Consider the following 14327-nt stretch of genomic DNA (forward strand, 5'->3'; position numbering starts at 1 on the left):
CAACTACAGAAGACTTTGATCTCTGGTGGACAAACCAGAGACTTTCTGTCGACAATCTATCCAGCAGATGGACCGGCGATCACAGAGGGACAACAAAGGCATACACGTAAATATGGCCATTGCTTTTCTTAAATCCCAATGAGCAGTTGTTAGGGTGCTAAATATCCATATTTACGATGAACGTTATGAACTGTATTACAGTGGGTCCACTCTGAGTTTCCCGCTCTTTCCCGCTCTTTGTGTACCAAGCTGTCATATCGGTATCGTCCACTAGGGACTTCTTATTTGTATCATGTTAGTAACCAATGTATGACCTATTGTGTGTGTGTGTTTATGTAATTCTGTGATTGATTAGTTAGTTAGTAAATAAATAATTAAGCCAATTTGTATATCGCTGATTCATGATTTGATGCTAGGGTTCGTGCAGATATCGAAGGGTTGCGACATTCAGAAATAATTTGTTGAATTACAGAATAATTACACATAGAGAATTGATTTGAACTTCACATTTAATGACAGCAAACGCTACGACAGAGATGATAAAGATATTTTACTACATCCTACTGTACGTATCACTATCTCGTTAAGGGGAGGGAGCTGCTTATAATGAAAATGCATTATGGTTAGTTGAATAAAACAAATTCAACTGAAGTCATTGACTAATACATTCGCGAGTGCTTATTAATTGGATTCTTGGACAGGAACACAAGACAATAGCTGTGTAATAGATGGAAATATTGCCAGCTGGATAATCTGTATGAAACTAATGTACAGGCTTATTCACAACATTGCTTGAAGATTGCTTTGGGCTCCCTTTTGCCATACGGTGGAAAGAAATCTTTGCAGTTTTAACCCTTGTGTGGTGTTTTTGTTATTCACCCAATGTCCACGGGTCTGATGGACCCACAACATTATTGGGTTTTTAAAACAATACAGCCATAACAATTTACGTAAAAATACTTAATACTTAGATGTTGATTTATATCAGTTACAAGCAATAAAGACAGCATACATGGTTAATGTTTGCTATTTACCTCTGCTAGATAACATTTATCAATAAAATCGCTAATCGTTTTTTTTAAATGACATGTGATTTTTGTAAACAAAATGAGGGACAGAGTTTAACTGTGTGTTTGTTACAAATGTATTTCTTGCACTTGATGCATGTGTACTGTGTCTTCCTGTTCTTCTTGGGTCCACACACATTGCTGCGCTTCTTCTTGTTACTACCGGCAGCAATCTAGAATGATGAATACACTTAGTTCAGGAATTTTACTAACATCTCACTCACATAAACTCAGCAGAAAAAGAAACGTCCCTTTTTCAGGACCATGTCTTTCGAATATAATTCGTAAAAATCCAAATAACTTCACAGAACTTCATTGTAAAGGGTTTAAACACTGTTTCCCATGCTTGTTCAATGAACCATAAACAGTTAATGAACATGCAGCTGTGGAACGGTCGTTAAGACACTAACAGCTTACAGATGGTAGGCAATTAAGGTCACAGTTCTGAAAACGTAGGACACTAAAGAGGCCTTTCTACTGACTCTGAAACACACCAAAAGAAAGATGCCCAGGGTCCCTGCTCATCTGTGTGAACGTGCCTTAAGCATGCTGCAAGGAGGCATGAGGACTGCAGATGTGGCCAGGGCAATAAATTGCAATGTGCGTACTGTGAGACGCCTAAGACAGCGCTACAGGGAGACAAGATGAACAGCTGGTCGTCCTCGCAGTGGCAGACCACGTGTAACAACACCTGCACAGGATCGGTGCATCCGAACATCACACCTGCGGGACAGGTACAGGATGGCAACAACAACTGCCCGAGTTACACCAGGAACGCACAATCCCTCCATCAGTGCTGACTGTCCGCAATAGGCTGGAAGAAGCTGGACTGAGGGCTTGTAGGCCTGTTGTAAGGCAGGTCTTCACCAGACATCACCAGCAACAACGTCGCCTATGGGCACAAACCCACCGTCGCTGGACCAGACAGGACTGGCAAAATGTGCTCTTCACTGACAAGTGGCGGTTTTGTCTCACCAGGGGTGATGATTGGATTCTGGTTTATCGTCGAAGGAATGAGCGTTACACCGTGGCCTGTACTCTGGAGAGAGATTGATTTGGAGGTGGAGGGTTCGTCATGGTCTGGGGTAGTGTGTCACAGCATCATCGAACTGAGCTTGTTGTCATTGCAGGCAATCTCAACGCTGTGTGTTACAGGGAAGCCATCCTCCTCTCTCATGTGGTACCCTTCCTGCAGGCTCATCCTGACATGACCCTCCAGCATGACAATGCCACCAGCCATACTGCTCGTTCTGTGCGTAATTTCCTGCAAGACAGGAATGTCAGTGTTCTGCCATGGCCAGAGAAGAGCCCAGATCTCAATCCCATTGAGCACGTCTGGGACCTGTTGGATCGGAGGGTGAGGGCTAGGGCCATTCCCCCCAGAAATGTCTGGGAACTTGCAGGTGCCTTGGTGGAAGAGTGGGGTAACATCTCACAGCAATAACTGGCAAATCTGGTGCCGTCCATGAGGAGGAGATTCCGTACTTAATGCAGCTGCTGGCCACACTGACTGTTACTTTTGATTTTGACCCCCCCTTTGTTCAGGAACACATGATTCCATTTCTGTTAGTCACATGTCTGTGGAACTTGTTTAGTTTATGTCTCAGTTATTGAATCTTGTTATGTTCATACAAATATTTACACATGTTAAGTTTGCTGAAAATAAATGCAGTTGACATTGAGAGGACATTTCTTTTTTTGCTGAGTTTGCGATGAAGCAGCATCACAGGCAGCCCAGATCTGATTCCATATTTTGTGGGTTTAGATGGTATGTTCTGCCTGAAGGGGCAGCGGTCCCTAAATGGTATAAACTGCTCATCAACAGTAACGTTGGGCCCAGGGTTGTAAAACAGGGGACGGTGGTCCACCCACTTGTCCCACACTGACCTGATTGCTGCCAGCTTGTCTCTCTGCCGCCGAACTGGTCTGGTGTCTCGGTTGTCGAAGTGGGTAATCCTGGAAATAATGTGGAAGTTTTCCAGAGACATTGTTTCACTGAAAAGTTCTCTGCCAGTTTCTGCATCCCACAGTGATTCTGTGGATTCCCCATTGGATCTGAAAACACCAGCAAGGATAAGAACCCCAAAGTATGCATGTAAATGAGTTTGGTCCATCTCATTCCAAAACCACACCTTCCCTCCAAATTAGTGCAGTCCAGAATGATTTTCTGGATGGTGTCTGGGATTAACAGTTCAAAAGAAGACAATGTCCTGCACATGAGTAACCGCCATCCGTGTTGGCCCTGGTTGCATCCTTATCACATTGGCAGCCATGCGGAGTGGCTCATTCCTTGGGCAAGAAGACCATTACATTTCAATTTTTTTTGACATCCCTATTTCTCCTCAGGCAGGCTGTTGATGAGCTGGTTGCTGACGGTTCCTGGGGCTGGCTGAGGGTCAATCTCATTCTCTTCTTCCAACTCACTGTCAGACTCCGAATTAATAGAGACACGATCCTCATATTTGGAAAATTCTTAATCTTCCAAAGTGGAAAACATTAGCTTTTCTGTCTGCAAAAATTATTTCTAAGGCCCTCTGAGCAGAGATTATTTTTGCCATACTGATTGATTGATGTAAGGAGCTATTTATTTCTTGTGTCCCTCCAATTTGCACCTGGCTGGGGTAGAGTGTGGGAAAATACTTTTTTTTCTTCAATGTATCGAAATAATGTATTGTAATAACATTGTGCAGGTTCCCCCAAGACATTTGTAGTTTTTCACACTACAAAGGGTAAAGTGTGCAAGAAAAGACAGGAAGACAGGTGCTTGGTGCTATGTTGAAACAGCAGGCCAAGGGAGGAGGAAGACAGAGTGAAGACATTTTTACTTGTTTTCACCTACACACACACACTTTTCCACAGTTACCCTCGGGTCCAGTGGACCCGAACACCACATATGTAATATAAATGTGTAGGGGGGTGCACAGTGTGCACTCAAAGAAAATGTGTTCTTTTACATGTTCTTCACAGAAAATGAGCCACGGCCAATGAGGTTCAGGTTGACAAAATAATTAATTGTATCATTTTTCTTTTAGTAATCATTGAAAATGGGTCCCACAGACATGAACACCACACAAGAGTTAAAGCTAATTTCCTTTAAATTCTACACATTTTACCATGATTTATGCCATTATGACATCTGAATGAGAGTAACAAAAAAAATCTGTAGGGGCCCCCTGGATTGTCAGGGGGGCCCCTGGTATGTCACCTTCATGCCCGGTTGGTAATTCAGCCATGATTACTACAAGTTTAGATAGCTAGCTAGAATAACTTACCAGTCTAAAAAATGTGAGCTGACATGGGCTAATTGAGTGACTGTCAGTGACTGACATAACAAAAGGAAAATCGCTGATGAACAACCAAATTTAGAAATTGCGCCTTGTGTATTCTACTATTCTAAGGACTAGATTCAATCAAATCAAACGTTGACCAGCGATAGCCAACACCCGCATAGCTGATGTTTTGGTGGTGTCGCAGGTGTAACTGCGTTGGAGCTGACAAAATTGGTTAGCAGCTGCTCTTGATCATTGTCACGAAGCCACACCGTCCAGGGGCCAGGGGTCCTAAGTAACCGCTTATGTCACTTATGCCCAGAGCTGAAGATGTTTTGTTGATGGTTTGTGATATATGGCTAATATAGCCATGGAATATTGGCCATATATCACAAACACCTGAGGTGCCTTATTGCTATTATAAACTGGTTACGAATGTAATCAGAACCGTAAAATAAATGTTTTGTCATACCCATGGTATACGGTCTGATATACCATGGCTTTCAGCCAATCAGCATTCAGGGCTCGAACCACCCAGTTTATAATCAAAAATATTCTACATCATAGCGCATACAGAATAGGGCATACACTCAAACACATATTATTGTAATCTTCTCCCCACCAATGCCAAAACTGTTACATTTATATGTGGCATTAAAATAAAGTGAATATTTGAATGAACAACTCATAAAATGTGTTTCATGCAGTGCACATGATCAAAATCATATTATATTGCCCAGTGTGAATTCCTACTTATCCCAGCTCTTTGGGGGAACATTTCCTCTGTTATCTACTGAGGAACTCAGTATACTCTATGTTGTCTCCATGGTGATTGTAACCGAATCTGTCACTGACAGGAAATTACTTTATGTTTGTAAAGTCTGTGTTTATTGGTTGTGTCTGATAAAATAATTTATAAGGTTTAAGATAAATGATTAAATAATTCTACCCGGAAACTTAACTAGTAGGGATTAGAGATTATGTAGCATGGATAAGGAGTAATTAAAAATATTAAACATAAGTCCAACTAGGTTAGACTGGGAGAGAGAGAAATGTGTGTGTGCCTAAGAAAACACCTAGAAACAATTAAACTATGGTTGAACCGACCTGGCTATAAATCTGGGAATGTACGATAGGACAGGGAGTACCCCTCCAGGTTTCCTTTATCTGGGGGGACTGGAACTGTCAGCTGGCTAGTGAGAAACTGTGGTGAGAATTCTAGAGAAGAAGATAGCTCTCCTAATGTTAGTGTGCATAGGTTAGAAGAATGTTATAAAAGGGATATCTTTGTATGTGAATGGGAGAGCTCTCGTGAATAAACTTTGATTTGACTTATTGTGAGCTGGGAATTCTGTCTGTTTCATTTTAACCAGAACTTTACACACTCTGGATTGCAGACCGATTAGAATAATTGAAAATTATAGACATTGATAATAAAATTCTATATCAGTCTGTGCATGCATATCCAATGTATAAGAATCACTCCCTCTCAGACTCTACAGTATACTATACGTGGGTAATACAGAGTTTTGACATTTTTTATTATTAACCTGTTTTATTAGTATTGATGGAATATCATACACTGTAAAGGGGTTGTGGTGAATTTGACAGTAACTTACAGGCAGCTAAATTCCAACTAAACTTTGGTTTAAAAGTACATTACTGTAAAGAAACATGTTATCAATTTGTAGTGGTCATATAGTCAGTTGCTGTGCCTTTGCAACACAACTGGACCTCTAAGCACTATTCAGGCAAATTCCAATTGAGGGCAAAGTCATAGTATGTTTCAAATAGTCAAGAATGAAGACAAACAAAAATATCCTCTGGATTGTATCCCTGGGGGTAATACCTGTTCTCCTAATGCTCCCCATTGATTCTCACAGAATGCCTGTCCAAATCCCCTCATCTTTGTTGTCACTAACAGCACTAAACCTTTACAACGCTGTGATAAATTTCCGTCAAGTAGCTTGTAAAACTGACCATTGTAGGCAGTAGTGAGTTAACAGACCGCAGCAACATAGTCGACATGAAAGGAATTCCACATAAGTATTAGTCAGCAAAATTAGCTCCCTGACAAGCTGCAGTGACCTCCTTAGAAAAAGCCCTTCAGAGGTGAGAGGACACTTGAGTGACCCAGGCCCAACCAAAAAGCAAGGACAATAATTATTCATTGTAATCTAACCCCTCTCTCTGCCTACTATTTAACCCCTATGAGCCATCACCACAGCAATGTGATGAATGTGTAACCCCTCTCTCTGCCTCCAGTTTAACCCAGATGAGCCATCACCACAGCAATGTGATGAACGTGCCTGTTTGTTTCCTATTTTGCACAGTAAAAAAAGGATCAAGACCAGTTCTCTATCCCTTCCTTCTCTGCCTCCTCTACTTCCTCATTTCCTCCACCACCCCATGTTCTAGTGAAGGAGAGTGTGTGTAACAGGCAGCCAGTGATCCTGTCAACTGGATTCTGCCCAGGAGGCCCTGGCTTCAGCAGCTTAGCCAATCAGAGCACAGGCAGTAGGCAGGGCTTAAACCAGTCCCCATCCCAGCTCTCCTGCTGCCTGTATCTGCATTCAAGCTAAAATTACTCCATGTAGTCTGACTTCCTGGGAACCAGGGAGAGAGTGTTGCGAGCCCCATACATGACCCATTTCTCTAGCTTTGTTTGGATTGAAACTGGGATCTTTTTTAAACCTCCTCACCGGGGAGAGGGGACTACAGGGATTTCCCTTTTTTTTAGCTCTCCATTTATTCTTTCACCACATCGGTGGACAGGATGATCGCAGCACAGCTTCTGGCCTACTACTTCACAGAGTTGAAGGATGACAAAGTCAAAAAGGTGAGTGCCCTGTAGGAATGTGGCTACAGCGAGCAGAGCCGTTGTTACCTACCTTCCAAAAATAGGACAGCTTTGAGGCACAGAGCTCAGGGCCATGTGACAACAAGTGACACAATCTGAAGCCCTGGGCTTATTGACTGTCTTGAAGCTGGTAGATTCACTCTCAGGCTTACATTTCCCTGTCTTGTGATAGCATGCAGCAGCATCTACAGTGCCGGTCAGGCATCTTGTTTGTAACACTGCAATGCCCTTGAAACCAGGATGTAGCCTGCCCTGAGCAGTGGGCCCTGGGTTGTTCCATGTCTGTTGTGACTGAATGTGTAGGGTGTGTTTAGCTCTAACCTTGTGAGGGGGCAGTTCAGGAGCATCTACCACTACCTGCCTCCTGAGTTAGGTTTCAGCCTTCAAATGTCATTGCACCAACCCGCTTCCTGGAGGCCCTTGCTGTAATAATTTCGCTCTATCATTGTTGAGAGAGAAAGGAATGCAAACTTTGAGAATGCACATGTTGAAAATGCCCAATACCTCCTTTCCTGGCTGTTGCAGGACTACTAGCTAGGGTATGTTAGTGGCAAATGTGCCTATATAACAGCTAGCAAGAACATACTGTTGCTGGCAATCCTATATCCTTGTGATAAATGTAATCAAATCAAATTGTATTAGTCACATGTGCCGAATACAACCTTACAGTGAAATGCTTACTTACGAGCCCCTAACCAACAATGCAGTTTAAAAAAGTACAGATAAGAATAAGAAATAAAAGTAACAAGTAATTAAAGAGCAGCAGTAATATAACAATAGCGAGACTATATACCGGGTACTGGTACAGAGTCAATGTGCATAATATATACATGTAGGTAGAGTTATTAAAGTGACTATGCATAGATAATAACAACAGAGAGTAGCATAGGTGTAAAAGAGGGGGAAGGGGGGGGGGGCAATGTAAATAGTCTGGGTAGCCATTTGATTGGGTGTTCAGGAGTCTTATGGTTTGGGGGTAGAAGCTGTTTAGAACAGGAATAAGCAATGTTATATGGGCATCACATAGTTTGTGTGTGTTTGTACTCACTAATTAAAATTATTTATATGTCAGACAATTAGGCCCACATGCCCAAGACATTACACACATTTCCTGTTTTAACCATTTCATTAGCCTTGAGACTAGCCTGATGAATTTTGGTAATATTTTTGACAAACATTTCTCAAACATTTCTCAAAATATTGATTGTGTTGTAAGTATTGTCTTCACCCGTCCTTTGTCAATATATTTACACATAGGACACATAATTACACTGTAGATACAACTAACTCTGTAGGGAATGCTATTGTATGTACTTAAAATTGCCCCCTGTTGACTTGGCACACCTTCTTCGCATTGAGTGAAGGAAACACTGTTTGACAGTTTAACCTGATAACCAGATGTAACATGGGTCTGTTTCTCTAGCCACTGGAGTATGCCTAACAAGGTATTTCAATATGTCTTTTTACTACCACAGCACACATCTCAATAAAGGAGAGGGGATATGTCCACTTAATTATCACTGGTCACTGTAGACAGACAGCATGGTTTCCAGTCATCATATTGTTCCCTATTTCCTGAAGATGTAGAACGGAGTGTGGCCTATCAGCACATCCTAACACTTTTTTGGTTCCTACATAATTCCATATGTGTTATTTCTAGTTTTGATGTCTTCACTATTGTTCTACAATGTAGAAAATAGTAAAAAATAAAGAAAAACGCTTGAATGAGTAGGTGTGTCCAAACTTTTGATTGGTACTGTATATATTCATAGGGTGCCTTAGGAAAGTATTCAGACCCCTTGACTTTTTCCAAATGTTGTTACTTTACAGCCTTATTCTAAAATTGATTAAATACGATTCAGCTCAGATGCATCCTGTTTCCATTGATCAACCTTGAGATGTTTCTACAACTTGATAGGAGTCCACCTGTTGTAAATTCAATTGATTGGACATTATTTGGAAAGGCACACACCTGTCAAAAAGGTCCCACAGTTGACAGTGCATGTCAGAGCAAAAACCAAGCCATGAGGTCGAAGAAATTGTCCGTAGAGCGCCGATACAGGATTGTGTCGAGGCACAGATCTGGGGAAGAGTACCAAAAAATGTCTGCAGCATTGAAGGTCCCCAAGAACACAATTACCTCCATCATTCTTGAATGGAAGAAGTTTGGAACCAACAAGGCTCTTCATAGAGCTGTCCGCCTGGCCAAACTGAGCAATCGAGGGAGAACGGCCTCAGGGAATTGACCAAGAACTCAATGGTCACTCTGACAGAGCTCTATAGTTCCTCTGTGGAGATGGGAGAACCTTCCAGAAGGACAACCATCTCAGCAGCACTCCATCAATCAGGCCTTTATGGTAGAGTGGCCAGGCGGAAGCTACTTCTCAGTAAAAGGCATAGGACAGCCCGCTTGGAGTTTGCCAAAAGGCACCTAAAGACTCTTATACCATGAGAAACAAGATTCTCTGGTCTGATGAAGCCAAGATTGAAAAATTTGGCCTGAATGCCAAGTGTGACCTCTGGAGGAAACCTGGCACCATCCTTATGGTGAAGCATGGTAGCGGCAGCATCATGCGGTGGGGATGTTTTTCAGCGGCAGGGACTGGTAGACTAGTCAGGATCGAGGCAAAGATAAACAGAGAAAAGTACAGCGAGATCCTTGATGAAAACCTGCTCCAGAGCGCTCACTACTTCAGACTAGGGCGATGGTTCACCTTCCAACATGACAATGACCCTAAGCACACAACCAAGCCAACGCATGAGTGGCTTCGGGACAAGTCTCTGAATGTCCTTGGGTGGCCCAGCCAGAGCCCGGACTTGAACCCGATCAAAACATCTCTGGAGAGACCTGAAAATAGCTGTGCAGCAATGCTCCCCATCCAACCTGACAGACCTTGAGAGGATCTGCAGAGAAGAATGGGAGAAATACAAGTGTGCCAAGTTTGTAGCGTCATACCTAAGAAGGCTCGAGGCTGTAGTCGCTGCCAAAGGTGCTTCAACAAAGTACTGAGTAAAGGGTCTGAATATTTTATTTGTATAATTTAGCAAACATTTCTAAAAACCTCTTTGCTTCGTCATTATGGGGTATTGTGTGTAGATTGATGAGGGGAAAACTATTCAATACGTTTTAGAATAAGAACGTGTGAAAATGTGGAAAAAGCCAAGGGGTCTGAATACTTTCCGAATGCACTGTGCATATATATATATTGTTGTGTCTTTACTGTCTTTAAATGTGAAGACTTGTTTTATCAAATCAATTCTCTATGTGTAATTATTATTACGTGATTAAACTAATAATGTAAACTTAATTAACTAGGAAGTTGGGGCCCCATGGAAAATGTTGATTTACAGAGCTATAATTTTCCGAATATAACTCTTCAGATATTTTAATATCTGATCGATTAGTCATTCTCATTAATGTATTATTATTACCTTGTTAGTCTCATTCCAAACGTCGTAAAATTATTGGTTATCTGCACAAACTCTAGCATAAATTATGAATCAGTGATATACAAATTGGCTTAATTATTTATTATTATTTATTAATCATCTAACTAAATAATCACAGAAATACATAACAGAAAAAACAGTAGATATTGGTTTCTAACAATGATAGAAAAGTCCCTATTGGGCTAAGCCGATATGACAGCTTGGTAAGAAGCATCTCAAGGTCCTGGAGTGGCCTAGCCAGTCTCCAGACCTGAACCCAATAGAAAATCTTTGGAGGGAGCTGAAAGTCTGTATTGCCCAGTGACAGCCCCGAAACCTGAAGGATCTGGAGAAGGTCTGTATGGAGGAGTGGGCCAAAATCCCTGCTGCAGTGTGTGCAAACCTGGTCAAGAACTACAGGAAACGTATGATCTCTGTAATTGCAAACAAGGGTTTCTGTACCAAATATTTAGTTCTGCACCAAATACTTATGTCATGCAATAAAATGCAAATTAATTACTTAAAAATCATACAATGTGATTTTCTGGATTTTTGTTTTAGATTCCGTCTCTCACAGTGGAAGTGTACCTATGATAAAAATGACAGACCTCTACATGCTTTGTAAGTAGGAAAACCTGCAAAATCGGCAGTGTATCAAATACTTGTTCTCCCCACTGTATGTGTGTTTCCTGTCCTTCATCATCAAATGAAACACACTCATCATGACTGTCCCTTAAGTGTCCACGGACCATTCCCACAGCAGAAATATTGTTTAATTCTCCTATTTTGGGGATTTAGGAGTTTGGCCAAGTCTTTCTTTGTTCTGTCTAGGCTCTCTACCTCCTTACTGCATGGCAGTTTCTACCCGGTATTTATGACCTGAGGTAATAAACCTGGTTTAGGAGAGAGGGGGGGTGCCACGATCTATACCCAGAAAGGGCCACGTCATGACAGTCCCCCCCTGGTGGTTTGGATCTTGTGATTATCCTGCAAGTTCCTGGTTGTAGATCATCGTTGCAGTCCCCCTCTGGTGGTTGACCTTGGTAGGTTCTCTGAAAGCAGAGCAGTCCAACACAAGAATGAGCAGTGGATGTCCGGTTGGTAATCGCCATTGCAGTCCCCCTCTGGTGGTCGACCCAGGTAGGATTTCTGCAAATGGAACAGGCCATCACAAGGATGGGCAGCGGACGTCCGGATTGGAATCGCCGTTCCGGACCCGTCATCTGGTTGTACAGACTGGAAGATCTGGGCAGTAACTTAGGCAGATGTTAACAACGCACACACACTCCCAAAATATATAATTACATTTCTTCCCAAATTAGCGGCATTGTGGCACTAAGTGATGGTTGTATGGGGACTTTGTTTATGGCTCTATGACTTCCTAAGTGTCAAAGGAACTGAACCGAAAATGAATGAAAGCATAAACAAAAGATATACAAAATAAAGTTCTCACACCAAAATCATCTAATTGGACTGTATTCTATATACGTCCAAGGTCCTGGCAAAATGACCCTGTCATGGCATTGTATAATGTCATATCCAGGACGTTCCTAATTTGTGGTGTGTTGCTTAGGCACTATCCTAAGTTGATAACTACATGATAAGTCTACAGCTGCAAGGCACCAGCTTTGGGCAGTCTACAGGGATGACCTATGGACCTCTGTGGAGAAACTGGTGAGTACTGTAGCTGTAGAGTCAAAAAGGCCTAAGAGTACATTTTCAACATTACTAAGGCTGGTATTTTGTTCGGACCCTTAAGTGATCTGAGGATAAATCCTCATTAAAATGTTCCGTTGTATGTGTTTGTTTATGCTTACATAAGCGCACATGCCAAAGGAGAAAACCAACTATCCTGGTAGATTACAACTTGTTCAGAATGAGTCTGACGTCATCAGATCATTAACAGGTCGATGCCTGGAGGTCAATAAGAATTGATGTCAACCTCAAGACGTGTTAAGGGGACCTGTAGTAGTTTTACTACACGTCACTGTGTCTTACACCATTGTAGTGATGATTGGTATGAAGGAGTCTATTTCATAGCTATGTTATCCACGGAGGAGCTAACCTCACGACAAAAGTACTCTCTAAGCACTGAACCAGTCGTACGCGGTGTGATCATGGTTCATGACTTCTAATAACTTTCCTCCTGAATGGTGTGTTCTATTTATTAGTGGCATGTGTGTTGACCATCAGAAGAGTGTTCTGGAGATTCACTTACATGTGTTACAATCTGAGTGACTACTAACTACTCTGTCGCTGTTATCAATAGCAATTTGACTTGTGAGCTCTCTAATCCTCTTACTGATTGTTGCTGGACTGACTGTGCTGGCATTGGTACTGGTACTCAAGGGGACCAGTTGTCCTACCAATTTATTCTGAAATATTATCCTACAGCACAGGTGTCAAACTCATTCCACGGGGGGCCGAGTGTCTGCGGGTTTTCGCTCCTCCCTTGTACTTGTAACGGTGTTCCTCCTCCTCTTCATACGAAGAGGAGGAGTAGTGATTCGACCAAGGCGCAGCGTTGTGATATGACATGATATTTATTTAAACAAGACGAAAACAAACTATACTTGACTAACTAACAAAACAATAAACGATGTAGACAAACCTGGACGTAAGAACTTACATGTAACACGAAGAACGCACGAACAGGGAAATGACTACATAAAAACCGAACGAACAAAATGAACAAACAAACCGAAACAGTCCCGTATGGTGCAACATAGACAGACACTAACACAGGAGACAACCACCCACAAACAAACAGTGAGAACAACCTACCTTAATATGACTCTCAATCAGAGGAAACGTCAAACACCTGCCTCTAATTGAGAGCCATACCAGGCAACCCAAAACCAACATAGAAACAGAAAACATAGACTGCCCACCCAAAACTCACGCCCTGACCAATAAACACATACCAAACAACAGAAAACAGGTCAGGAACGTGACAGTACTTGATTGATGAATTAACATCACTAATTAGTTAGGAACTCCCCACACCTGGTTGTCTAGGGCTTTATTGAAAGGAAAAACCAAAAACCTGCAGACACTAGGCCCTCCGTGGAATGAGTTTGACACCCCTGTCCTACAGGAACACATGATTAGAGCATTTTACTAGTTTTGTATTGTAGTTCTACACATGGCAAGGCATGACTATTTTTTGCCATTTGTTTTGGAGGTGGAAGTCCACTGGACTTCTTTTACGACCAGTGTGGTACACCTCAGTAATATATTAGATGTGTTCTAAGATAATCCCCGTCTAGGGGCCTGTCTGCTCCTCACTGTTCTCATAGGGGAGTTTACAACTCGATTTGTTTTCTGCTCTGGCGGCCTCGTACGGTGTTACACGTAGTCTCGACCCCCCCACCGGCCTCGATGAGGCTCACCATGGGTCTGGGCTACTATTCCCCCCCTTTGTGGTTCGGGACCCTCCCCACCAGCGGTTTGTGTTGGTATCCGAGGCACAAACGAAAAGGTTGGACTCTATGTACGAGTTGTCAGCGGCAGTGTTGTTATGAGAATGGCTGTAACCTTTCAACCAAATCTCCTGGTGTTTATGCTTCAAAATGCTCAGTGGCTGTCGAGGCCTGTCAGTCACCACAGCGTCCGTGTGTGGCAACCTCTTCAGTAGCTGCGAACTGAGACGAGGATATCTGTCTGTGATATCGCAAAGTGTTTCACCAGTGGGAGTCATCG

At 42.3% G+C, this 14327-nt stretch overlaps 1 protein-coding gene across 2 annotated transcripts in view; it reads left to right on the forward strand.

The window, feature by feature from the left end:
- The first annotated feature begins 7112 nt into the window (after positions 1-7112).
- The window catches only part of LOC120046662 (hexokinase-1), a 38622-nt gene continuing 31407 nt past the window's right edge, over positions 7113-14327 (forward strand). For both annotated transcript variants that reach the window (XM_038992057.1, XM_038992058.1), the window contains exon 1: positions 7113-7175. In XM_038992057.1, the coding sequence (XP_038847985.1) occupies positions 7113-7175 (63 nt within the window). The remainder of the gene's footprint in view (positions 7176-14327) is intronic.

This window comes from Salvelinus namaycush, chromosome 4, assembly GCF_016432855.1.
Source record: "Salvelinus namaycush isolate Seneca chromosome 4, SaNama_1.0, whole genome shotgun sequence".
Lineage (NCBI taxonomy): Eukaryota > Metazoa > Chordata > Actinopteri > Salmoniformes > Salmonidae > Salvelinus > Salvelinus namaycush.